General features: G+C 31.3%; 3 protein-coding genes across 4 annotated transcripts; 2 read left to right on the top strand and 1 right to left on the bottom strand.

The window, feature by feature from the left end:
• Positions 1 to 319: 319 nt before the first annotated feature.
• On the bottom strand, positions 320 to 8,645 carry LOC132744960 (ATPase inhibitor mai-2, mitochondrial-like). Its single transcript, XM_060733767.1, has 5 exons — positions 8,510 to 8,645; positions 4,698 to 4,746; positions 3,231 to 3,320; positions 1,717 to 1,821; positions 320 to 680 (listed from the first exon to the last, which is right to left on the bottom strand). Exons 1-5 carry the CDS (start codon positions 8,557 to 8,559, stop codon positions 612 to 614), a joined length of 363 nt encoding a protein of 120 aa, XP_060589750.1. The 5' UTR covers positions 8,560 to 8,645; the 3' UTR covers positions 320 to 611.
• A 123-nt stretch (positions 8,646 to 8,768) lies between these two features.
• On the top strand, positions 8,769 to 23,867 carry LOC132744959 (poly [ADP-ribose] polymerase tankyrase-2-like). Of its 2 annotated transcripts, none has more exons than XM_060733765.1 (4): positions 8,769 to 9,009; positions 19,029 to 19,183; positions 19,586 to 20,500; positions 21,403 to 23,867. In XM_060733765.1, the coding sequence occupies exons 2-4, from the start codon at positions 19,057 to 19,059 to the stop codon at positions 21,705 to 21,707; spliced, it is 1,347 nt and encodes a 448-aa protein (XP_060589748.1). In that variant the 5' UTR covers positions 8,769 to 9,009; positions 19,029 to 19,056; the 3' UTR covers positions 21,708 to 23,867. The 2 variants fall into 2 exon arrangements, with proteins under 2 accessions (XP_060589748.1, XP_060589749.1); XM_060733766.1 differs by having other exon boundaries at positions 19,029 to 19,142.
• LOC132744946 (uncharacterized) lies at positions 10,256 to 14,323 on the top strand. The gene is made up of 5 exons (XM_060733739.1): positions 10,256 to 10,772; positions 11,843 to 12,028; positions 12,222 to 12,500; positions 12,670 to 12,846; positions 13,034 to 14,323. The coding sequence occupies exons 1-5, from the start codon at positions 10,278 to 10,280 to the stop codon at positions 13,529 to 13,531; spliced, it is 1,635 nt and encodes a 544-aa protein (XP_060589722.1). The 5' UTR covers positions 10,256 to 10,277; the 3' UTR covers positions 13,532 to 14,323.

Consider the following 23,867-nt stretch of genomic DNA (forward strand, 5'->3'; position numbering starts at 1 on the left):
TAATTTAATTACATCTTACTGCGTACCTCTCACGGAATTTACCGAACATTTATCGAATATTAATATATTCTGTGCATTGACCGTATAACGAGTATGGAATTGACAGGTTAATAAAATCAAACAATACCATCAGGTGTAGATGACTGAGCTGACTCGTGAGGTCATTACCCTAATTAGCATGTCAAAAAAGCACTTTTATGAAGGTATGAATGGTACAAGAAACTATATTGTAATTTACCTTTGTCTATATAAGACTTTCCAGTTACGAAAAATGTAGGTCTGTTGATTAAAAAGGTACAATAAGAACATGATAACACTGTTCATTTTTTCTGCATTTCTATTTCACAAAATACAGCAACATAAAATAGCACTTTATTCATTATCTTACAAACGGTTAACAACATTTTTAGACAAAAGCACTAAATTTCTTAATCTAGTGTTGATAGATTTCAACTGTATACACCCTTAAAAAAAGCAGTTGGCTTTTTTACATGCCAATTATTACCTTAACATCTAATATTTTAAAGATAGAAAAAGAGATTTTTTACAGTTGATTTAAACACAAATATCATCACCTCATACACATGGACAAAATGTCAAGTTTAGGAAAATCAGTCCGAGTCGGAACTGTCGTCCTTTTTAAGATTTTCCAACCTCTTCTTTTGTCTAGCAATAGCATCCTGAAGGTAATAAGAACAAAACATTATTAATTATATACAACTGTTTTCAATGGTACTGTCAGCCTTTAAAGAAGCACATCCCTAGATGACCATACAGTCAACTATCGCAACCTCATCATTGAATTTTGCAATTGTTTGTTATCTCAAACAAATTTTGAAAGTCCCAATCTCCTTTATCACTAGAATAATATCTTTACTTCTTTATATTTTTTCCCCCTCAATACTCAAAGGCTTTCAAAGGAAAAATCTGGTTACATGTATTAGATTGGTGTCTCAAGGGCTGTTCATTGAAAAAGTTACCACAGGTTCGTTTACTGCAGTAATTTCAAAATTGCCACTGCATGACTAAAAGACAACAACCTTTGGTATGATGCTTTTTTAACAAATTATTTATTTGTGTAATGCCATGATGTTTTGTTTAATATACTCATTCAAATTAGGGCAAGCAGTATTAAACTAAATTTAGTAACAATTTTACAATTTTATTTTACTAATAGAAACAAGAATGCTGTATCAAATTTAATTCTATAAATAACATTAAAATGTATCGACTAATACATGTACAATTTTCACATCAACAGACAAAAAATTAACTGTCATTGAATAGCATGATATGGATCGAATCAAATGTTGAATATTGATGATATACCAATATCATGCTGTTCAACATTTAATTTCAATACCAATTCACAGTTTAGAATATTGATCTAAAATCTAAAATATCTTTTTGTCGTGGAGGAAGACCTCCGGTGCCCCAATTCATGCATTAATCAGGTACAAGTGGGCACCTGAGTAGAACCACCAACCTTCAGTAAACTAGCTGGATAACTTCATGACATGAAAGAATCCTGACATGATTCAAACCCTAAGCTAAGAGGGGCAAGTAATTTTTTAAAACAGTGATCACAGAGGACCATGATGTACATATCATTTAGCAATATTCAGCTTTCCATACAAAACTTTTTCAACAATGGCAGCCCTACTGAATTCAATAACATATTCATAATATCAAATGAAATAGTGAATTTATACTGACTTGTGCAGCTTTAAGATTTTGCTCTAAATGTTCAATATTATCCTTAATATGAGCTTCCATTTCTTCATCATGTTGTCTTTTTAATTCCTCCATATTTCTAGCATTCTGTTGAATAGACACATAAAAAGATAAAACTTATAGATACATACATCAATACATACAATGCATAGTGTGTAATTCTTTATCTTTTAAGGCTAAAGGTGGACATTTTTCTCCTATATTTCAGCAGAAATAAATGGGTTTTTTTTTACCCCCATTATTACAATATTCAAACTGTGAAATCATTTAAAGTCTAGGGCATAAAATTATGTGGTTTCCTAAAAATTGCAATTTTGTGGAACTGTAAATTTGTAGAATTCAGTTGCCAGGTAAGAAGAAATACGAGGCCGTAAATTTTGTGGATAACAAAAAAGCCAAATAAAATTCAGCATTAATTTTGTGCTCTTTTAGCGTTGACATGTGCAAGAAAACGTGATCTCTATCTGTCCAAACACTTATGGTACTTGACTGACAATTAAAAAAAATTTCAATTGTATTCTAATATCTAATGCGGCACTATCGTTTAAATTTAAAGTGTGCAAAAACTGTCTTTATAAGTTTAAAGATGTGAAAATGCCGCCTTCGGACTGTAATGATGCCTACCTTAAATTATTTTAGCTACACAGACAAGGAATTTTAATGATGTAAAGTTGATATGTTGTTCATGCAAATTTTTTAAATGTGTCTTTGTGTCTGTTACGGCAGTGTGCTATAAGTTTCAGCATACTTACGATAGAAACACTCACTAATATTTAAATGTCATACACTTATGTGTTGTTCTGTGTTACTTGACGCATTGAAATTTTTTATTGCGAATGATCAAGAATCATGAAAAATAAATACAGGGCTATTGTATTTAATTATAAGTTATAATATAACCATCTGAGTATCATGAAATAGGAATTAGGTAAGAATGCAACAGACAAAAATCTAGTAGTCAAGTTACAATACCAAGTTTTTGGTTCCGATGTACATTGTAATAATAGTTCATTCAAAATTAAACATTTCAGACAGGGACCGTATAATAGCAAATGATATCTGTAGTATAGTATCATCTGACAGGCATGTGACGCTACTTCACTACTATTTAGTTCTATTTCTACTTTCATTCTGAATGCATACATGTACATGTAGTAAACAAAGAAGATATGGGTACATGCCTGAATGAAATACTCAAAACAGTTGGTTTAGTTTCCGATGCATATCTATGTTTATTGTTGATTGAACATCCATAGAGTACAGAAAAGCCAAAGGTTAGCACACACCTTGTCTACGAAGGATGAATGCAATTGTCAGCCATATCACATGCCTATAATTGTATTATCTTGGGCACAATTAGTTCATCAAGACTAATTTAATTTTGTGGATGACCTGATCCACAAAAATTAAATCCCCTCGAATAATGATGGTTTTACAGTATAAAATTGCTTCCTTATTGTTTTGTTTTTACTCTAAAAAAAACATAAGTCATTTACCAATCTTCTGAAATATTCCTCTTCGTGAGCAGCCTCCATTTTACCGAAACTTCCACCTGCCTCTCTGATAGAACCTCCAGTGCCACCACCCTAGAAATGTATCAGAGCTCTCATTATCCTATTTTCAATAGTCGTATAGCCACTTTGAAGCTTTACTAATGAAAGAAGACCTGACAAGTCCTCAGTGAAAGATGACCTCAATTTGCCCTCTGTGCATTATTTCAGGCAAAAGAAAACACTAAAGAAGAACCAATGAAATTTTTTTTATTATATAATCTAGCTTACATGAAACAGTTCAAAGTCTTTGCCTTACATCAGTGCTTTAATTATCTAAAATAATTACTATCAACTCTTTGAACTTTATGTGTAGGAAGTACTACATGTAGGTACAGTCAAAGACCAGAAAAGAACCAATAGTGCAAGGAAAATGTCCAATACGGTAAAATAAATTCATTTTCAAAAGAATTTGAAGAGTCATTTCTTCTAACATTTATACATAAATAACAAACTTTTAATAATTGTTGAAAAATTCTTGCAAATCAGCACTCTTCAATATAATGTATTGTACTTTATTACATAATTATATTCTACAGGCAGTTGAGTTAACCATTTACAGTATGCTGTGATCAGCAACAGAATGATCGCCACTAACAACAGTCTGCGAAAAAAAGGCAAAGCCCGAGCCCCAGTCTAGTAAAATTTCATTCGGGCTAGCATAAATGTAGGGAGCGTAGTCCGACAGTCTAGAATGTTTTGAGATCCGAAAAAAATACATTTGAATGACTCAGGGAAATTTTCCTACAATAATTTATATAAGGCATTTACACCTATTGTATTTATAATGACCAAGAGGCAAATGCATATTGATTTTTTTCTGAGTAAGCTACGACACCATAAGTTAAATGAAATAATTTGACCCTTGAGTTACAGTCTACAGTACACCCTGTATAAGAATATCAGAAATTATAAAGTTAATCAACTGATATCACTTTGCATTATTTTCTCCAGATTTAAGTAAGTTGGCCACAATTTTTGTAAGAATTTTTGGGCTAGTTAAAATTGTTTTGGGCTATATGATATTTTGATGGACAAAGCCCGAATGTCTATGACCATAAAAAGTTTTTCGTGCAGACAGTAACAAAAAATTAATTTGAATCAACATTCAAAGTAGAAGACATTCAATCATTAGCCAAAATAAAAGAATTAATTATAATGCAGTCAAAGCCAAGCTATGTCAAATTCTTTTCTTTTACATTTTCACAATGTACAGGTGTACCTACTACGTGGCTGACATTAATTTAGGTTCTGAATTTTCATACTACTAGCTTGCACAATATGCCAATTCAATTTAATAGTTAGTATTTAATGACCAGTTGGTGCTGATTTTATACATTTAATGTACCAAAAATGGAGTGACAGGCTTTTTGGGCAATATATTTTCAACCACTAGATAATCAATAATTTTACCTTTCCTGCTCCTTCACCGAAACCTCCAACTTGAGACATGGCTCTCGCACTGAAAATCAAAGAAATTGTTTTTAGGACAATACATTTATTTCAAGGGAATTTGATAATTATATTTAGCCCATATCTGTAAAATACCTCAATTTTACATTCCCCTGGCATCCCTAATTAATATACATTTTCCACATATTTTTTTTTTTTTTTAATACAAAATTTATTCTGACTGATTTTAACCTTCTTAACAAGAGAACTTTAACAATATGAATAACTCATTGGAATTTGCTATGTGTGAAATTCCCATTTTTCTTTAAAAATTTTTTAAAGGTGACCACCAAAGGAACATTCCTGTGAAGTTTGGATGAAATTGGCTTAGTGGTTTATGAGGAGATGTCATTTAAAGTAAAAGTTTACGGACGGACGGACGACAGACGCCCGCCGGTTGAAAAGCAATCACAAAAGCTCACCCTGTCACTTTGTGACAGGTGAGCTAAAAATTTTAAGAATTTTGGCTCTGTGAATGGGATAGCATTTCTGCCAAAAAACCCAAGTGAAAAAAGCAAACAAAACTACAGCAGACATTAGTTTATACAAATTTATTTTAGTTCGATTGTGTTGGAAGCTTTAAGCTTATTGAAACACTCTCGAATCCGTTCCTGGAACCAACCAGTACTAAGCAATGAATGTAAAATTTCTTGCACAAGGAAACAACGGCTTGCCCCTGACAAGGTTTGAACCTATGCTGTCAGCAATCCTTAGATACTAGTCCGAGGCATTAACCACTCGGCCATGCAGTAGACATTAACATCATTAACATGCTTATAACAAATAATAACAAGGTATTACAAGCTTGATTATCTTAAGATCTCATTTTAGGAATTTCACAACATTTTAGATAAAATCAATATACTACATTCTATCCGACTTCAATGATTATTCTCACTTGATTTTGGGAAAAATTATCACTAATGCTAATTTGGGAAGTAAAAAGGCAGCTTTAAGTAAGCAGATTTTTGCGAAAACTGCTTGATTTTAAAGAAAATTTCAATTTGGAACAGGCCTTTTATCGAAGTCTGTTATATAAGCAAGAAAATCACTGGACTAAATGCACATAATAGAAACTTAACATTAAAACCATCCTCAAACTATGACTTATAAAGGATTACATACATTTACAAATGTATGATCTCATGAAACATGAAAAAAACAATAAGTTAACTGCATCAGTGTACTTGAACAAACTTAAAAGGCATTAATGTGAGATTAGAAGGGAAAAGTATATTTTAGCTAAAACATCAACACATTATATTCTTTTAACTGTAACAGGTTTCTAGAGGCTATTAGGTATCTTGAAAACTACAGCTACAGCTGCACTGAGCTGTTCTGGGGTAGGCAGTAGGGCAACTGCATGGGTTAGGTGGTATACATAATTGTCAGGCCTCCATTTTTTCAAGGTACTTGCCCTGCATTTTGACAGTCAAAATTTGTAAAAAATCAAACATGTACAAGACTCTAATTTACTATTTACAGGTCTATATTGGTTATAATTGGCTTTATTCATTTACATATTGTTAAATAATGTTTTAACTTTATAATACTTTTCATTCTTTTAATATATAACGTTCAACATAACCTGAATGTACTTATTTCAATTAAATTGTAACACACGTGCGCACTCAGCTAAAATATCCACCTCATGGCTAAGCAGTGTTCAATCTAGAGCGCGCCATTGCGCCATTGACCCCCTGAAAAGACCGCCGGCGCAAAACAAATTCAACTGTGGGCCCGATGGGTGCACTCATAGAAAATGCCCTAAATGACATTAGAATGCTTTCTTAAACCTGATTATAAGTACATAAAAAAAGTTTCTTGTGAATAATATTAATAAATACTGAATTCAAAACTGAAGTTTGTATAGAAAAACAAGAGCATGTTGGTAAGATAGTTACCGCACTCGGTAACCCTTTTAAAACCTTGATCGCTACGCTCACTCTGTAAATACTATGTAGACTTTTTCTTCGTACCGTAACTATTTCTTACTTTTGAGTCACAGTTTTTATAAACAAAACAAATCGTCACAGATAATCCAATACGTGCGTGTAGTTATAGTTTTTTCACGGTCAAAACAAATAAATATGTCATAACTTTCCGGAAGAAAAAAAACTATATATTTGTGAAAAGTGCAAGATAATTATAGAGAAGTGTGCATAAATTATTACGAACACGCCTTCATCCAATTAAAAAAGTCTTAAAGATGGAGCTAATCAAACACGATTGGCTAGGGGGTGTCTGACAATTGAGTAAATAAACTTTGATTGGTCTTTGGCTGGTCGGCGCTAAAACATTGTGCATATCATTAATCAATACACGTGACGTAAGAACTGCTGCCCTGACAAAAGATCAAAGGTACCGGTATGTCAATATACATTGTCTTAGCACCTGTTGACACTTAGTTTTTCGTTTGGATATATTGAGAAGGGTAAATGTTTTTAGCGACTATTGTAAGTTTATAGTCTTCATCAACAAAGCTTATTGGGAAATATGATTTTCTTTTATATACATTTTGTATCGGGCGCTGATTAAAAAACTGAACATTATTATCAAATATCCATGGTAACATTAAAATAAGATTAATATGTTTCTTTGAACATTATGTCATCGTTTCTTTACCAATCAGTTCTAAAAATTGAGCCTGTATCAACGCTAACAGAACTCTCAAAAATGGTCAAAATAATGTCATTTTTTTAGTGAGTTGATTGTTTTGGAATTTTGCAACCGTTTTTAGTCTATATATGGTATGTGAACAAGTAAATTAAAAGATACAATACCTTATTTTAATTTGATGTTCTTTTAAGTGCGGGCCCCCTTTTTTCTCAAATGACCCCCTTTTGAAAAGTTTATGGGCCCGAAGGGCCCCCTGGGAATTTGTTCTAGATTGAACACTGGCTAAGTATAAAACATGACCTAATTAATGCATATGTATATGTCGAATGCTGCTGTCATTACAGAATCGATTGATCATATGCGTTCCATAAAGTTTTATACGTAGTCATATTTGTTATAATAATCTCATTATTATTATTGTGATTCACATGTCATTTAACATGACCCTTTTTTGGAAATAAAAGTTATTCTATTCTATGGTCAATTTCCAGTTTTCATTTGACAGAAGTAGTCTATAACGATTGAAATTGCGTCTGCAGTTTGATTCTTTGTTACTGAAAAACTTCATGTACATTAGATGCTAAGAGAAACATCATTTGGATTGGGAGAATCTTACTAGACCTGTCGGGTGAGTTTGATCAATTTTTTTCTCGCTCAACCCGAACTTTCACTTGCAAATGCCACCGGGCAAGTGGATTTGTCGTGGCCTGATTGTATACATGTAAAGTTCCAGGAAAGAATGAGAATTTAGAATAGTCTGAAGTTACTGTGAATAACCTTTAACAGAGGGGATAGCCATCGCAAGATGTTTGGGGTGAGGGTTCCACATATTCTTCTATGGGGATAGCAACCCTCTGTCCTTTTCCCCATGGTCAGGGAATGGTTGCCACACTGTATGAATTTGAGTCATTTCCTCATACAATAATGATAACAAAGATAAAAACAGACAAAAGTTGAAAGGAACATATATATCTATAAATGCGTTTCAATTTTCATCCTGTTGTCAACGTATATTGTTTTGCGTGCAAATTTATTGACCTTCGTCACCCCACCCATTAGAATGCAATATGCAATGACTTTGATACAGTGTCAACTTATATAACTTGCTTAATATGTTCAGATGCTATATACACAATACATGTTAACAACCATACCCAGTAAATCTCAATGAACGAAGCAAATTCGGAGCTAATCTTAATGCCATGTTTCCGTTTATTCTTTACCAGACGCTACCGGATGTATAAAATTTATCCCTTCACCGGTAAAAAAAGACTTCCTGTCAAAATTGCCCTTACAGATTTTAACATTTTTCCGAATTTTTGTTATAATTTGATAGTGTCATTGCAATACAAACATACCAAATCGATGGATTTATAGGTTATTGTGATATTTGTTCGAAACTGTTATGTGATTCTCGTATTTACTTACAAATATGGCAATAATTCCAAGACGGTGCTGATGCAGACGGAAATTTTCTTGTGATTTTCGCTTAACTTAAAAATAGTCGCGTAACTCTAGTAATTCTATTGATAAAAAGAAAGGTCAGATGATAGCAAGTTAAAGGAACACAGAACTCGCATGAGAAGCGATTTCGGATAGGAATACAATAGGCCATTATTAGTCTTGTCAAACAGACCAAGATAATTTTGGATGGGTAATTTTTTACAAACTGTTTGATACAGATAGTAGGAAAAACAATCTATAAAATAGGTCAAACTGTTCTCTCCAAATTAATTTGGTTAGGACAATATGGTTTGAACCACTGATACATGTATGCTAGCATCAGGCTAATTTAAGGCCAACTAATCGAATTAGTAACGATTCGCCACACTAACGATTCGCCACATAACGATTCGCCACAGAGTAATAACGATTCGCCACAGTTAAATAACGATTCGCCACAGTATGATTATAAAAATGATTTTTTTAGTAATCAACAGACTATTACCTTTTGTTTTAATAATTTGACAAAGACAATAATTTAATAATGTTTCTTAATACAAGTAAATTATGAAGTTAAGGCCCCCATCGAGGAATTTCAATTTATCAAAGTAACATTATTACAGGAGTACATTTACAAGAAAGTAATTATATGTTGAAAAAAAAATAGAATATATATTTATAAAAATACATATTTCATAAATTATATATAAGTCAAATATTTTTTTAAAAAAGGTATTGCAAAACATGTGTTTTGAAAATTGATTTACGATAATTGATTAAAGAACGCATATCTAAAACATTTGTCACACCTTTAATCTAAGCAAGCCAATCACCTAAGGATTGTTGTAGAAATATTTAATTGACGCCGAAATAATCCTTTATTTAGCAGGCAACGTGAGCAGATTTCAAAACAATGCGGTAATTAAGCTTATGTTTGTTAACAAATTAATTTGAGCGATATATGCCGATTTAGAGGGTTTAAAAACACCATCTTGCACAACTTAAAATCATACACAAAATAGTATACAAACGAAAAATAACGAAAACAAAATCATGCCTGCTCCTCCTTGTTCATTCTGTTTAAGACGTATCTATAGTAACTCACGTGCTGTAACATGTGACAAGTGTCAAAGATGGCATCATATAAAATGTGGAAACACAGGTATGATTAATTCAAGATGAAATATTACATACTATATTAAAAAAATTATTGCGAAAATGAACAATGTCAAAATGTTTAATGTTTTTTTTTTCTGTTTTTTTTTTTAAATTTACTAAGCTTCATACATATTAAATAGATAAAATAATATAACTAATAAAAAAATGTGCTTTGTTAATATAACTAATAAAAAATGTGCTTTGTTAAAACATTATTTTTTTATTGTTGCAGGTATTTCTCAGCAAGACTATGATGCAGCCGTAGAGGGTAATATTGATCTGCATTTTATATGCGCAATTTGCCGTTTTGATGACGAGTCAATGGAGGTAGAACCGATGGAAGTCGACAACTGTGAAGATGTGACAATGATCTATTGTGATCTTGAAGTGCCAGAACCAGTCTGTAACTCTAGTGTATCCACGATAGAAGAAATTAGTGATTACGTTCGCGCCGACAACACCAGTATATTTGACGTGCCAGGGACCGTTAGAGATATTGAACCTGACAATATAGAGACTGATATTCCCGATGACACTGTGGTGGGGGTACCATCAGCATCAGAAGTGATTTACGAAGTAATAGAGAAGGGTACTGAACGAGGGAAACCGAAATTGGTGACATCGGATGGGTATTCGTTTGTAATCAATAGAACATTCAATTCAGGCGTTGTAGAGTGGCATTGTAGTGTTAGAAGAAAGGACTTAAAGTGTAGCGCAATCGTTAAACAGAAGGGGGATTCGTTTCACTCATCAAGTGTTGGTCACAGTCATCCATCTAAACCTGGACTAAGCGTGTCCGTTCAAGTGAAAAAGAAGGTAACGTTATCATCAATATATTCAATGATTACAATACTCAACCATTTTCTAAATCAAAATTTAAAGCTGTCATCACAAGGAAAAAAATGAAGATATTTATAGCATATGTAAAAACCAGGCTAGTTTAAGGTAGACCATGGGTAATGCATTACCTCCACTTTGAAGAGTATTCAAATAGGCTAGAATCGCTTGTAAACTACATTGAAATTGAGGGGCGTGGGTTCAAACCCCAGAAGGTGCAACTTTTTTTTTCTTTCTTTTTTTCTTTTTAGCATTTTTTATGTATCTCTCTGATCCCTTATGGAAGAAAAAAAGTTTGATTTTAATTATATAATTATTTTAGGTATTTTTTTGGTTAAATAATGCCAAAATTTATAACAAATATGATACCAGATATTTTCAAGTTCGATAAAATAAAAACTACACGGTAAAAGTATTTTATATTTCGCATGATCAACTAATATACCTTTGAAAAAATTTAGGCAAAGTTTGAAAACAGACCCTCATTTCGATAAATTTTAGGGATATTTTGAATAAGGCATTTTAGATAGGGAAATGGTAAAATTAGTGTTAAAAGTGGGTGGGGTAGGGTTACATTTTTATACATTTTAAGAACATTTTGTTTAGAACCAAACATTTTGGTTGTGTAATGTGTTACTTGAATGTTATTATTTGTTTCTTAACAATGAGCAATAGAAAAACATTTTTTATAATGATGATATTACAGATTATTTACAGCTTCCTCATTTCTGAAAATAAGCCCTTCAAATGGCAAGGTCTTAGTTCAGAAATATATCCATAACTCATAAACCACACGGTAAATTTTATTTAAATTTTGCATACAGGTGACATTGAAGACATATAACTGTCCTATGTTGTCAATTTTACAGTTCTTTATGGTGCCCATTACCCATGGTCTACCTTAACATGAATTTTAATTACACTGAAACCAAAATATTAAGGAAATAAACGGAAAATGAATAAATAATTATCATATGTTTTCATTGTTCTCACATGCAATATATAACAAATATATATGATATATGTATTAAATCAATTTATATTTCCAGTTGAAGGAGGTTGCCGTCACCGATATTTTCGAAACAGCACCAGTAATTGTGAAGAACGTAACAGATTCACTACAAGACGCCAATCAACCAGAAGCCTCTCGAACATCAGATCAGGCACTTTACCAGATGTGCAGTCGCGCACGTTCGTGTCTCCGACCAAAAGACCCAACAACTCTTGATTTTGAGGTATAAATCATACATATTTTAATCTTAATGTAAAACATATAAGTATAAAAAAACAAAAATATTAAGAGTTTATATAAATTAAAGCAATCACAATTAAAATAGTATTTTATACATTTATATACATGTATATATAAACGTGAATACGAATATTATTATTGTTATAATTTAAATAATAATATTTTATATTTTTCAGATTGACGAGGAATACCTTGGTCGAACAATAGAAGAACCTTTCTACCGGGAAACAGTTACGGTGAAGGACCGAAAACATATTATCCTGTCTACAGACGTACAGCTCAGCATTCTCTCCAGAGCGAAGTCATGGTACATCGACGGTACATTCAAAGTGGTGAAGACTCCCTTCACTCAACTTTTGTCTGTTCACGCTTTCATCAAGTCCGGGGAAAACATGAAGCAGGTCCCTTTATGTTTTGTACTAATGTCTGGGAAAAAACGACGTGACTATAAAAAGGTAATGAAATATTAATAATTAATGTTTACTTGAGTTGTAAATAAAATGATGACATTCAGCAAACTGTATTTCTTGCAAAAAAAATAACATCTCTATCTTTATTTTGTTGATTTTTTTCCTACATTTGATACAAACTATAAACTACAGTTATTACTGGTTATTTTTTCAGGTCTTCCGAGCGATCAGCAATCTAACACCTGGGCGATGCGTTGAAACATTCGTTGTTGATTTTGAAGCAGGAATGTGGCAGGGGCTAAGAGACGTGTTTGAGGATCCCCACATTAAAGGCTGTGCGTTTCATTTCGGACAGGCCCTCTTCCGTAAAGTACAAGAACTTGGTCTACAGGTATCTATATTACGCTACTTGCTATAATAATTTATAGAATGAATCACGTTTATAAGAAAATTATGTTTGTAAAATAAATAAATTTTACTAGTTATTAATTGTTCCATGTCTTTAAAAGTCAGTCTCTCATATATCTTATATATACATGAATCATAATAATTTATCTGCATTTTTTTTTTATTTACAGACAGCTTACAGTGAACAGAATGATGTTTATCAACTTTTGAGGAAGACGTTTTCCCTCCCACTTCTGCCAGCAGACGACATTAGACCAGCTTTCCAGTATCTGAAGTCGAAGAGTTCAACCCCAGAAACAGACGCCTACATCAACTACATCGAGAATACCTGGATCAACAACGTCATTTGGCCTGTGGAATCGTGGTGTCAGTTTGGACGATCTGTGAGAACCAATAACGACTGTGAAGGCTGGCATAACAAACTCAACAGACGAGCCAGGAAAGGGAACCTTCCATTCTACGTTTTGATATCCCTTCTATATAAGGAAGCAGCAGATGTGAAAATTCAGACCAAGTTGGTGAAAGAGAAGAAACTTAAACGATATCAAACCAAGCAGACGAAGAAGATTCAAGGACGACTGTGGGCCCTTTGGGAACAGTACAGATTAAGAACAATTACCACCAGCGCTTTGCTTGATGCTTGTGCAGCCCTGTATGGTCCCGCATAAACAACGGTTTATAAGAGTTCCCTCAGAACTGGACACTACTAGTTTTCTGTTAACAAAGTGTTATGTTAATATGTAATAATAAAAAAGCTATTTCTTGTATATTTTTTCTGGCTATAGAATTGCTTTTTGTTATTTTGGTGATAAAATATGTTTTTATGTGCTTCTATTCAATAGCTGTTTATAGTATTCTTTTCCAGGTTTAGGTTTTAAAAAATGTAAATTTTGTAATAAAACATGTGAGTTATATAAATAACTTATCTACAATGTATAATGTAATTTTGGTAATAAAAAATATATATATGATTATGTGTCTTTATTCAATAAAAGCTGTTTTCGTATAATTATCCATATAATTAAATAACGAATGTATTTCATGTATTTTTATTCTATAAAAGTTGTTATTATATTTTTCCAGTTATAAAATTTGTTATGTAGTTTTGTTAATAAAATATATCTATTTTCATGTATTTTTATTCTATAGAAGGTGTTAGTATATTTTTTCCAGTTTATATAATTAACGAAGTTATGAATTGTGTTATGTAATTTTGTTAATAAAATATTTGGTTTTCGTGTCTTTTTGTTCAATAAAAGCTGTATTTAGTGTAATTAATTTATGTAATTAACAAATGAAATATAAAATAGCAAAAAGTTTTCCATCAACAGTTTGAAAACAGGTGTGAAAAATTTTGTACTTGAACACGTGGCGAATCGTTATTTAACTGTGGCGAATCGTTATTACTCTGTGTCGAATCGTTATGTGGCGAATCGTTAGTGTGGCGAATCGTTACATTACCAACTAATCGATGGTCTCTTGTCTTTAACGTCTTGGTCTTGACAGACCATTGATTGAATGACAGACTATTTTCTCCCTTTCCAGTTCATCTCCCTGACGGTTCTCTCCCAAACTGTTTCCTCCCCTAAAGGTTCTTTCCCAAATTTGAAATATGCAGACAGTTCTCCCCCATTCCATTTTTTTTTGTAAGTTATCATTTTAGTTTTGACTTAATCTAATAATATTTCTTAATGCAGATTATTAAAATAATGTATTTGATTTTAAGTGCATTTTATGTTTTATGTTTATCAGCTGAAAAGTGTTTATAAATTTAACACCTGTTTTCGGTATTTTAATCCATCAACACCTTGATTCATAGTGTGAGATATAGATTATTGAACAGTGATTGATATACCCCTGTAATTATGTCAAGGTCTAGCCTGTGATGTTCATTCATTTGTTAAATAGCGAATAAGGTGGAAACAAGTATGTTCTAGAAAATAAATAAGCAACCACTTGTATGCAATCACATTCCACTTTTACTTTTATACAAAATTGATTAAAGAACATGTAGTCATTAACATTTTTCATGATACAAAAATTTAGCAATTAAAATTCATTAATCACTTTTTGCTTATAAATGTTATTCTTATTTATAAAAAACAACAACACAATAATTAGTATCTTATGATTATCCTAATCAAGTAAATAATTCATTAATTATTTTCAATGACTAAACACATTAAAAAGTATACATTTCATCTAATAAAAAAAATCAGAATAATTTGCTAAAAAAAATTCTAATTTATATTGATTTATAATAAACTTACCAATTTATAATTTAAACATCTAAATACTTCAAAAAAATATTTCTTTCTCTAATTTATATTAATTAATAATAAACTTACCCATTTATTATTGTTGCTGATGATGCTAACACAATTGAAACTTGAATTAAACATTTAAATACAGGGCCTTTTTACCTTCTATAACAGGGGCTGGTATAGGGCTGCTTCCCCAAAGAAAATTTCTTTAAAATCATGCAGTTTTCCCCAAAAATTGAATTTACATCAAGTTTTTTCTTCCCCTTTTGCAAATATACCGAGTAATTTTCCCCCAAAATTAAGGGCTGGGCTGCTTCCCCAAACTGTGAAAAAAAGCCCTGAAATACTTCAATAAAGTATTTTTTTCTCTCAAATTTATATCAATTAAAAATAAAATCACCCATTTATATAACATCTAAACACTCCAACAAAAAAATCTAATTTATATCAATTAATAATAAACTAACCCATTTATTTATCATCTAAATACTTTAACAATAATGTATTAATAAAAAAAAAGAATGGAGAGGAACTGTCTGCTTATTTGCAAATAGGGAGAGAACAGTCAGAGAATAGTCTGACTACCCTGTTGATTGAAGGATGCCAACGATTAGTATCTTATAGATGGTCTTTTGGTTTAAAAATAATAGATATGAATTCAGTGATTTGTTTTTCTTCAGTCTTATCATGGCTGTTTCCCCAAAATATGTATATATTCCCCTAAAATGTGACATTTTCCCCAGAATGCACTGTGCACATTCTTTAGCAGTATCATGACTTAACAGCAGCTTACTTATGTCAGCTAGTTGATAAATTTAATTGACTAAAAGACAGAAAACTGTTCCTATAGAAAGCCTCTGCTAAATGTATGTACCATAAAATAAGATAAGTTTTATTTCAAGTCAGCAAGTTTACAACAGTACAACATAAGCTCTAAGAGCTTTTATAACTGACTGTATATAATATTAAGTATAAAATCAACAAAGATAAAACAGCTGCAATAAAAATTGATTAGGCATGATGTATACATAAAATAGTCCTTTTTAAATATTTTTTTTTATGAAAATTAATCAGATCATCTCATGCTAAAAAACTAAAATGATAGTTTACTTAATTCTACATCACTAGCTTGTATATTAAATTATGCTTACAATGTCAAGTATCTAAAAACATTTTACTTAAAGTTCAATAATATACTGATTAAATAATTAAAAATTAAATAAATAGTTAAATGAATATATAAAATAATCACATCACATCACATCACATCACAACACAATTCAACACAACACAACAGAACATAAAATAAAATAAAAAGATTAATAATGATGAAAAATATAAAGGTATTAAAATATTTTTAGTAATTCTATTTAATGTTTATTCAGTTTTAATTAATATAAATTGTATAAATTATGCAATTCATGAGTTTACAATCAATTATAAACATTTCCAAGACAGACCGTCAATTAGAAGGATCTGGAGGTCCATTAAATCAACAGACTATTGGTTAAACATAATTGATCATGATAATTATACTTGATTACCGATAATATTAATTGAATACACCCATATGCTAGAAGTTTTTCATTAGGGTAAAGAATGAATATATTCAAGAATTGAGTTCAAGTTTAAATACCTCGCGCAAATTAGAATATTATGCAAAATTTAAAAATGTGTTAGAATTTGAACCTTATCTTAATAATATTGTCAACGATATTTCTAGAATCCAGTTAACTAGATTTTGTTTGTCTTAGCATAATCTTGCAATTGAAACTGGTAGATTTAATAATATAGAGAGAAATGAAAGATTGTGTTTATTTTGTAATCAGAAACAGATTGAATCTGAATATCATTTTTTATTGATTTGTCCAAAATATAATAATATCAGAAAAGATTTACTTCCAAAATATTATACATCTTGGCCTTCACTTAATAAATTTGTTGCATTAATGAATAATAATAATAAAACTATTCACTTATATTAAAGAGGCATTTAAAGTAAGAACATTGGCTATTGAGCTAAATGAATTTTTACAGACAAACAGTGCTTAATTGTAAATTTATTTTCATTGTATTATAATGTTTATATGTTATGTGTTTGATTAATCATATGCATTTGAATTATTATTGTACATTTATATGTTATTTTGTCTTGGCCATATTCTATAATTATTTACTTGTAAATGGCCAAAGGCATATTGATGCCGATTGCTAAATAAAGATTGAAAGATTGAATTGGTAAAAAGCATCACAGTATTACAAAAAAAAATTACTTGCAACATCCAATTACAGATAAAAACCTATATAACAAGTTTTCATGTAGAACGAAATAAGAGCATCATTTTTATATAAAATTTAGAAACCTGCACTCAGAATAGCTAACTGTGCAGACCATGATCATAGATATTAGCTTTTTGGATAGGGTGGTGATGCAGTGTGCATTACCATTTTTCTATCATGATTAATTTTACAGTAATCATATTACAACATTTGATATTCTTATTGATTATATCACAGTTTGCATTAACATATACAGTAAAAACTCTGAAAACCGGACCCTGTCCGGACTTAACCAAAAGTCTAGTTTTCAGAGGATTCCAGTTTTCAGAGGTTTTATACATTTATTGATAATTATGATGTATTTGAACTGTTCAACAGTGATTTTGTTCAATCATTTTGCATTGACTTTTCAAACCTTTTGTCTAAGTCATATTTTAATTTCTTTCTGCAATGTCTTAAGTAATTTCATTAGGCCATCCTTAAAAAAATGTTTGTTTGCAGTAACCCGACCCAGAATTTTCAAGGTGGGTAGGTAGGTCGATTTTTTTTTTTTTTTTATTGAACTGTACTTCCAAATAAACATGGAATTTCAAAATGCTGGACAATATGTGCTTTGATAATCTGGTAACAATTAATAAATTGATAACTGAATTCTAATTTAATAAGACCTACATTTTATTTCTTCTATTAACCTTTAAAAGAACAAAACAAAGCACAAGGCATAATTTTCTGATTCCAAAAAAAAAAAAAAAAAGTTTTTTATCCAGACCATGATAAAAAAAATTTAAGTAGGGGCAAATTTTGTGAGCAGGTCGCGTTACTGCAAACAAACATTTTTTTAAGGATGGCCTTATGCAAATTCATGAATATAATTCTGAAAATCAGAAATTAAAACAACACATTGTCTGAAATATATCGTTTGAAATATTTAATTAATGGAATTTAGTATTACTAGTTTTGCATAATTATAATTAATATCCTAACAAAGATAACTTCATGGTCAAAATTTTAAGCAAAACAGGAATCATATAACAAAAGTTTTCCAATTCTTTTAGACATTTCATATTTAAAAAAAGAATCATACAGTAAAAGACACAATTAAGATGAAAGAACTTTAATTTCCACACACTGAGGAGTGTATTCACACCTGCATAGATTAAAAGGAGGTGATCATTAATTGTTAACTGAACATGTCACCAGTTGAGATAATGTTATAATCTGCATTAAAATACACAGAAAGTTGACACTTAAAATTGCTGTCTGGTTTTCAGAGGATTTTTTGTGCATGTTTAGCATTAGAAACCATAGAAAATCGTCTGGTTTTCGAAATTCAGAGGTTCCGGTATTCAGAGGATTTTTTTTCAAAAAACATATAAGGAGAAAACACGGGACTTTTAAAATGATCCAGTTTTCAGAGGGTCCGGTTTTCAGAGTTTTTACTGTACGCAAATATATAATGTTTCAAGCATCAAGCATGTAGTACTAATTTTTGTGATTAAAAAGTTTTGTTAGTCTGTTTGTTTCAAATTAATTTGTGTTTAGACTCACTGATAACCTTGGAAGTATCAGTTAATGATAGCTTGATGGTTTTGTTTACTAAAAGAATTGATTATTTTTGCAGAAATGGCACATACGATTTAGGCCAGTGGATGAGAGTTGCTAATAACTGTTTTCTGTGGGAAGCCATGTCAGGTGAAATTCCTGAACCACCACCACTGCCAATGCCTCTTTCACCGTATGTGTTTCCAGATTTACCAAAATACAATGGTTTTACAGGTATTGTATTGAAAAAAAGCCAAGAAATTTTTACATAAACAACTTTTAATATAGCAGTTTTTTAAGTGACATTTTGTCCATTCAAGGGTATACCAACGAAATTTCCATTTAATGTTTAATTTATAAAAAGAGTGGGGCAGATTTACATTTTGTCCTCAACTTTGTTCAATATCAACTATTGGTCAATAACCATTATATCAGTCAATATTTTGAAATATATGGACAATTAAGCTCAATTTGACAATGAAAAAATAAGCATAATGTCACTTCAATTAATTTGATAGTTAAAAAACTATGTGATTATAATTTGAAATACAATTTGAAATGCAGTCAAGTATTTTATGAACTTGTTGTTCTTAGTTGAATCATTAGTAATACTATTAAATCTGATTTACTTTTCAGAGAAGAAAACTCAGAAAGAATTACAGTTTCGAATGGTTGGTGCAATAGAGAAAGGTGATACTGAACAACTACAGGAACTCATTGACAAAGGTGTAAATACAAATGCTATGATTGTATTGGTAAAAACACCTCTTACACAGGCATTAGACCAAAATGAAGTTTCCTACAGCATTATAGAAACCTTATTGAAAGCGAAAGGTACAGACCCAAATTTAGCTGATTTCACTCAGTTTGGACTGAGGCCATTACATATTGTGGCCAAAGTTGGCCAGGTTGAACTCGCAAAACTCTTTTTGGAAGGCTGTAAAAGGTCAGTTTGTAATATCAATGCCTTAGATAAAGGTGGAGCTACGCCTTTACATTTTGCTGCAAGATATGGACACAGAGATATGGTGCTGTACTTGCTTGAACAGTCAGCAAACATGAAAAAAGCAGATGACTGTGGCAGAACAGTGTTACATAGGGCCTGTGAATTTAATCATAAAAATATTGCTCAAATATTCATCAACAAAGGTTTCGATGTGAATGTGAAGGATAACTTTGGATGGTCACCTCTTTTCCACAGCATTTTCTTTAGCAATGACCAAATGGCTAGATTTTTGATTGACAATGGTGCTAGGGTAGACTTTCATGATATTTATGGGAAATCACTTCTTGAACTTGCTTGTTATAACAACATTGCCCCTTTACATGAAGAGCTTCTCCCGGAGAAAGTAGCCCTAGCAACGTCTTTCAACTCATATGAAAGGAACAGATCTATTCCTTCTGAAGAGTTTAAAGATTTGATTTATGATTTAGAGCATAGGTTTTTCCTGGAAGATCATGAATGTTTTACATGTGTGAAGCTGCTCATCAATGCTGGTGCTGATCCTAAAGAATATCCTACAGATGAAATGGCATGTAACACATTTGGAGGTAATAATGTTTTAGATATATATATCATGTACATTGATAATCATTATTATAAGTAAATTTTTTATAAACTCTATCTCATTAATAAACATTAAGTTTGAACATACATGTATTTATTTAGGGTGACCATTTCAGTTCAAAATTTGAACCACTCTCAATTTCAATATTCCAGGAACAAACCATTACTGAGGTCATAGGAAATACATGTATTGATGTGATCTCAGCAGTACTTGAAACCATGATTGTTTGGTTAACAGACAAACCCCTGAATTACAAAGCAACATTTTTCTCTTATTTTATATGTATTTTATGTTATGAAAGTAAAGCATAGTTAAACTGCTACCTGTTTGAACCTAAAAATGACTAGCCTTTGCCACCATGACCAGTCTCTACAGTTCTAAAAATGTAAGCTAGGCAAGTCCATTTAAGAAAAACCACAGCTTAAGGCATGCCACCACCATGTTCCTTTATCTTAACACTAAATCTACAAATTAAATTAACAATGATTAATTTACTATGCTGGAAATGAAACTGAAATCTCTGTGTTATCGACAAACTACCTGATTTTTGTCTTGATAACCCATAAACTAATGATGGATGGTTCACAAATAGAAGTTAATCAAATCTATCTTAGAAATAAAGTAAGTATTTGTTACAATGGAACCTTGGTAATCTGAACCATTCTAATCCAGAATCCTTCCTTATCCGAACAAAGTGTCTGGTCCTATAAACTATTCTGCCCACCACATGTTCAAATATGCAAACACCCTTTTAATCTGGAAACTTTTCTAATTGTCCGGCCAAGTTCGGATTAGACAGGTTCCATCGTATTAGATTTCTAAGATGGAGTTGAAGGGTTATTTCATTGTTCACTAACTAGTAACTCTTTTTCTCTTCACTTACAGTAGAAGCTAAGATCCGTGCATACCTCATTCTTGCCGGTGCCATGCTAGACCCACAGGACATCTGGGTTACCGGAACCTTCCCGCGATATCCAGACTGGCGGGATAAATGGTTCAAACATCAACTGTGTGAGCAAATACGTCTATTCCGGCAATGTCGGTACCAGATACGTAAAAGTTTAGCTCATACAAGAAATATTGATAAAGCTATAGACAGTTTACCTGTACCTAAAGGTTTGAAGGATAATTTAAAACTGGACAAGGATTTCGAATTATTCATGCAAGTTGTAAATGAAGGTTTTCAATAATTGGATGGTTTTTTTTTTCATGAGGGAAATGTGAAGGGGTTAAAAGGGTTACATCAAAGATATAACTAGTTACTTGTCTACTAATTAATTACATTCTTAAATATAAAGTAAATTTAGAAAGGTAATTTGGTCAGGATTCTTGTAAAGGGCAAAAATTTAGGCTTATATAGTGATATTTAATAGATTTTTAAACTTTTTATTCCTTATAATATCTATTGTTTGAATTGCATATTTGGAAATTTGATTTGAATAATCACCGATGTGCCACTGTTTTAATTACTGTAAATCTGATGTAAGTTATTGACAGTTAATGACTGAAACATACGTTGATGTCATTCTGTTACTAATGTCCGTTGATTTGGTTTTTAGTCATGGACATCTTGTTGATCACCAATGTGCCTATTGTTTTATACTTGTTGTTAACCTGGCGCTAGTTATTGACTTTTACTGAATTATCACCAATATACAATGTACCATTGTTTTATTTGCTGTCAATCAAATGTAAGTTATTCACAGTTAATGGATGAAACATTTTTCAACATCTTTTAATAACTGTTTGATGTTAGTAATGGACATTTGTTGGATCATATGGACATTTGATGGCTCATCAATGTGTTAACTGTGATAATTGCTGTCAATATGAAATGTAGGTTAAGAAGTATAAAAATAATTGTGTACAAGGTGCTCGTGATGGGTACTTGACAAATCACCAATGTGCCTTCTCTTTATATTTACTGTTTATTAATTTGGTGCTAGTTATTGACAGTTTATGTGTCACTAAGTTGCCAAAATAATTATATTGATTATAACTGTTGCTTTCATAAAATCCTCAATTGTTAACATCTTTATGAAATTGATGTTGATATTTGATGAATTTTGTTTTAAATAATTGTTGTGTTTCATTCATTTGTGAACAGCTGTATAACTAAATTCTACCTACTTTTCTCCGATTGATTTGGTGCTATTCATAGGTTTGACAAATTATTGAGTTGCCTACTGCTTATAATTATTGTTGACATTTTAAATTCTAACTGGTAATAGTTGTTGTCCAAGTGTAACTGTAAGGTTTCCTCCTTTCAATCCATTAATTTAATGGTGTGGATCTGGAGCCAATGATTTACTCAGTTAAGCTAGCTATATTATTGTGGACCCAATGCTAACCATGATTGGTTAATGATTAACTCAGTAGCTAGCTATATTACTGTGGATCGAATGCTTATCATGATTGGTTAATGATTTTCTCAGCTGGCTATATTATTTTGGATCCAAGACTTATCATGGTCAGTTAATGATTTACTCAGTCGCTGGCTATATTAAGGTGGATACAATGCTAATCATGACTGTTTAATGATTTAATCAGTAGCTTGCAATATTACTGTCGATCTGTTAAATTATGAACAAAGAGAAAGTTTAGTGAAATCTGTGTACAATGTACATGTATTTTGTTCTATTGCATTACTTATATTATTAATAATATGTACTACAAGTATTATAATTATGCTTCTTTTTAGTATCATCAAACATATATACATGAAAATGTTTGTACATGTATTGATATTGTATCATTTTGTTACTTTGTTGTGTTTAATGGATTAGAATCTGTATATATTGAAATGTTTTTACATATTTTGTGAATTTTAGTCATTGATATTAATCCGAAGATATCACAGTATGTTTTACTGTTATTTTAAGACAGTATTTTGTTAAGGTCTATGACTGTGTAAATCCATGATTTAATGTTACATGTATTTATAATCTAAATGACTGATGGGAAGCATCAGTGGCCAAGTGGTTAAGGTCATTGACTTCCAACAACTTGACCTTCATAGCTGTGGGTTTGAATCCCACCAGTGACTTTGTAGTCTTTTATGTGAGGAAGCTATTCATTTAAGCTAATGAAATGTACATCGTTAAACTCAGGTGCCTATTTGTTATTAAAATAATGCACAGAAGGGTACCTGAGGTCTTTTTTGACCAGTTAAGCTGGAAGGTCACCATATGAGATTTACAGTGCTGGTGCTACTAAAAACCCAAGAACAACAAAATTTATGATTCCTGTGTACAGATGCATTTCTTGGTATATTGTCTTTCACTTTTTAAATTTTTTTTATCTCAGTTTTATTTAATTTTTCCAATTTATTTGTCCCTCCAAGTTTATTG

This window comes from Ruditapes philippinarum, unplaced genomic scaffold (genome assembly GCF_026571515.1).
Source record: "Ruditapes philippinarum isolate M1 unplaced genomic scaffold, ASM2657151v2 ctg614_1_1_1_1, whole genome shotgun sequence".
Taxonomy (NCBI): Eukaryota; Metazoa; Mollusca; class Bivalvia; order Venerida; family Veneridae; genus Ruditapes; species Ruditapes philippinarum.

What these genes read in the sequence shown, in the direction of transcription:
- LOC132744960 (XM_060733767.1), bottom strand. Translation starts at nt 8,559, where the DNA reads ATGGCATTAAGATTAGCTCCGAATTTGCTTCGTTCATTGAGATTTACT. An exon ending in AGGAATATTTCAGAAGATTG is followed by an intron (nt 1,822 to 3,230) that starts GTAAATGACTTA and finishes TCTATTCAACAG; the next exon opens with AATGCTAGAAATATGGAGGA. An exon ending in AAAATCTTAAAGCTGCACAA is followed by an intron (nt 681 to 1,716) that starts GTCAGTATAAAT and finishes TATTACCTTCAG; the next exon opens with GATGCTATTGCTAGACAAAA.
- LOC132744946 (XM_060733739.1), top strand. Translation starts at nt 10,278, where the DNA reads ATGGAGGTAGAACCGATGGAAGTCGACAACTGTGAAGATGTGACAATG. An exon ending in CAACAACTCTTGATTTTGAG is followed by an intron (nt 12,029 to 12,221) that starts GTATAAATCATA and finishes TATATTTTTCAG; the next exon opens with ATTGACGAGGAATACCTTGG. An exon ending in TACAAGAACTTGGTCTACAG is followed by an intron (nt 12,847 to 13,033) that starts GTATCTATATTA and finishes TTTTATTTACAG; the next exon opens with ACAGCTTACAGTGAACAGAA.
- LOC132744959 (XM_060733765.1), top strand. Translation starts at nt 19,057, where the DNA reads ATGAGAGTTGCTAATAACTGTTTTCTGTGGGAAGCCATGTCAGGTGAA. An exon ending in AAAATACAATGGTTTTACAG is followed by an intron (nt 19,184 to 19,585) that starts GTATTGTATTGA and finishes TTTACTTTTCAG; the next exon opens with AGAAGAAAACTCAGAAAGAA. An exon ending in GGCATGTAACACATTTGGAG is followed by an intron (nt 20,501 to 21,402) that starts GTAATAATGTTT and finishes CTTCACTTACAG; the next exon opens with TAGAAGCTAAGATCCGTGCA.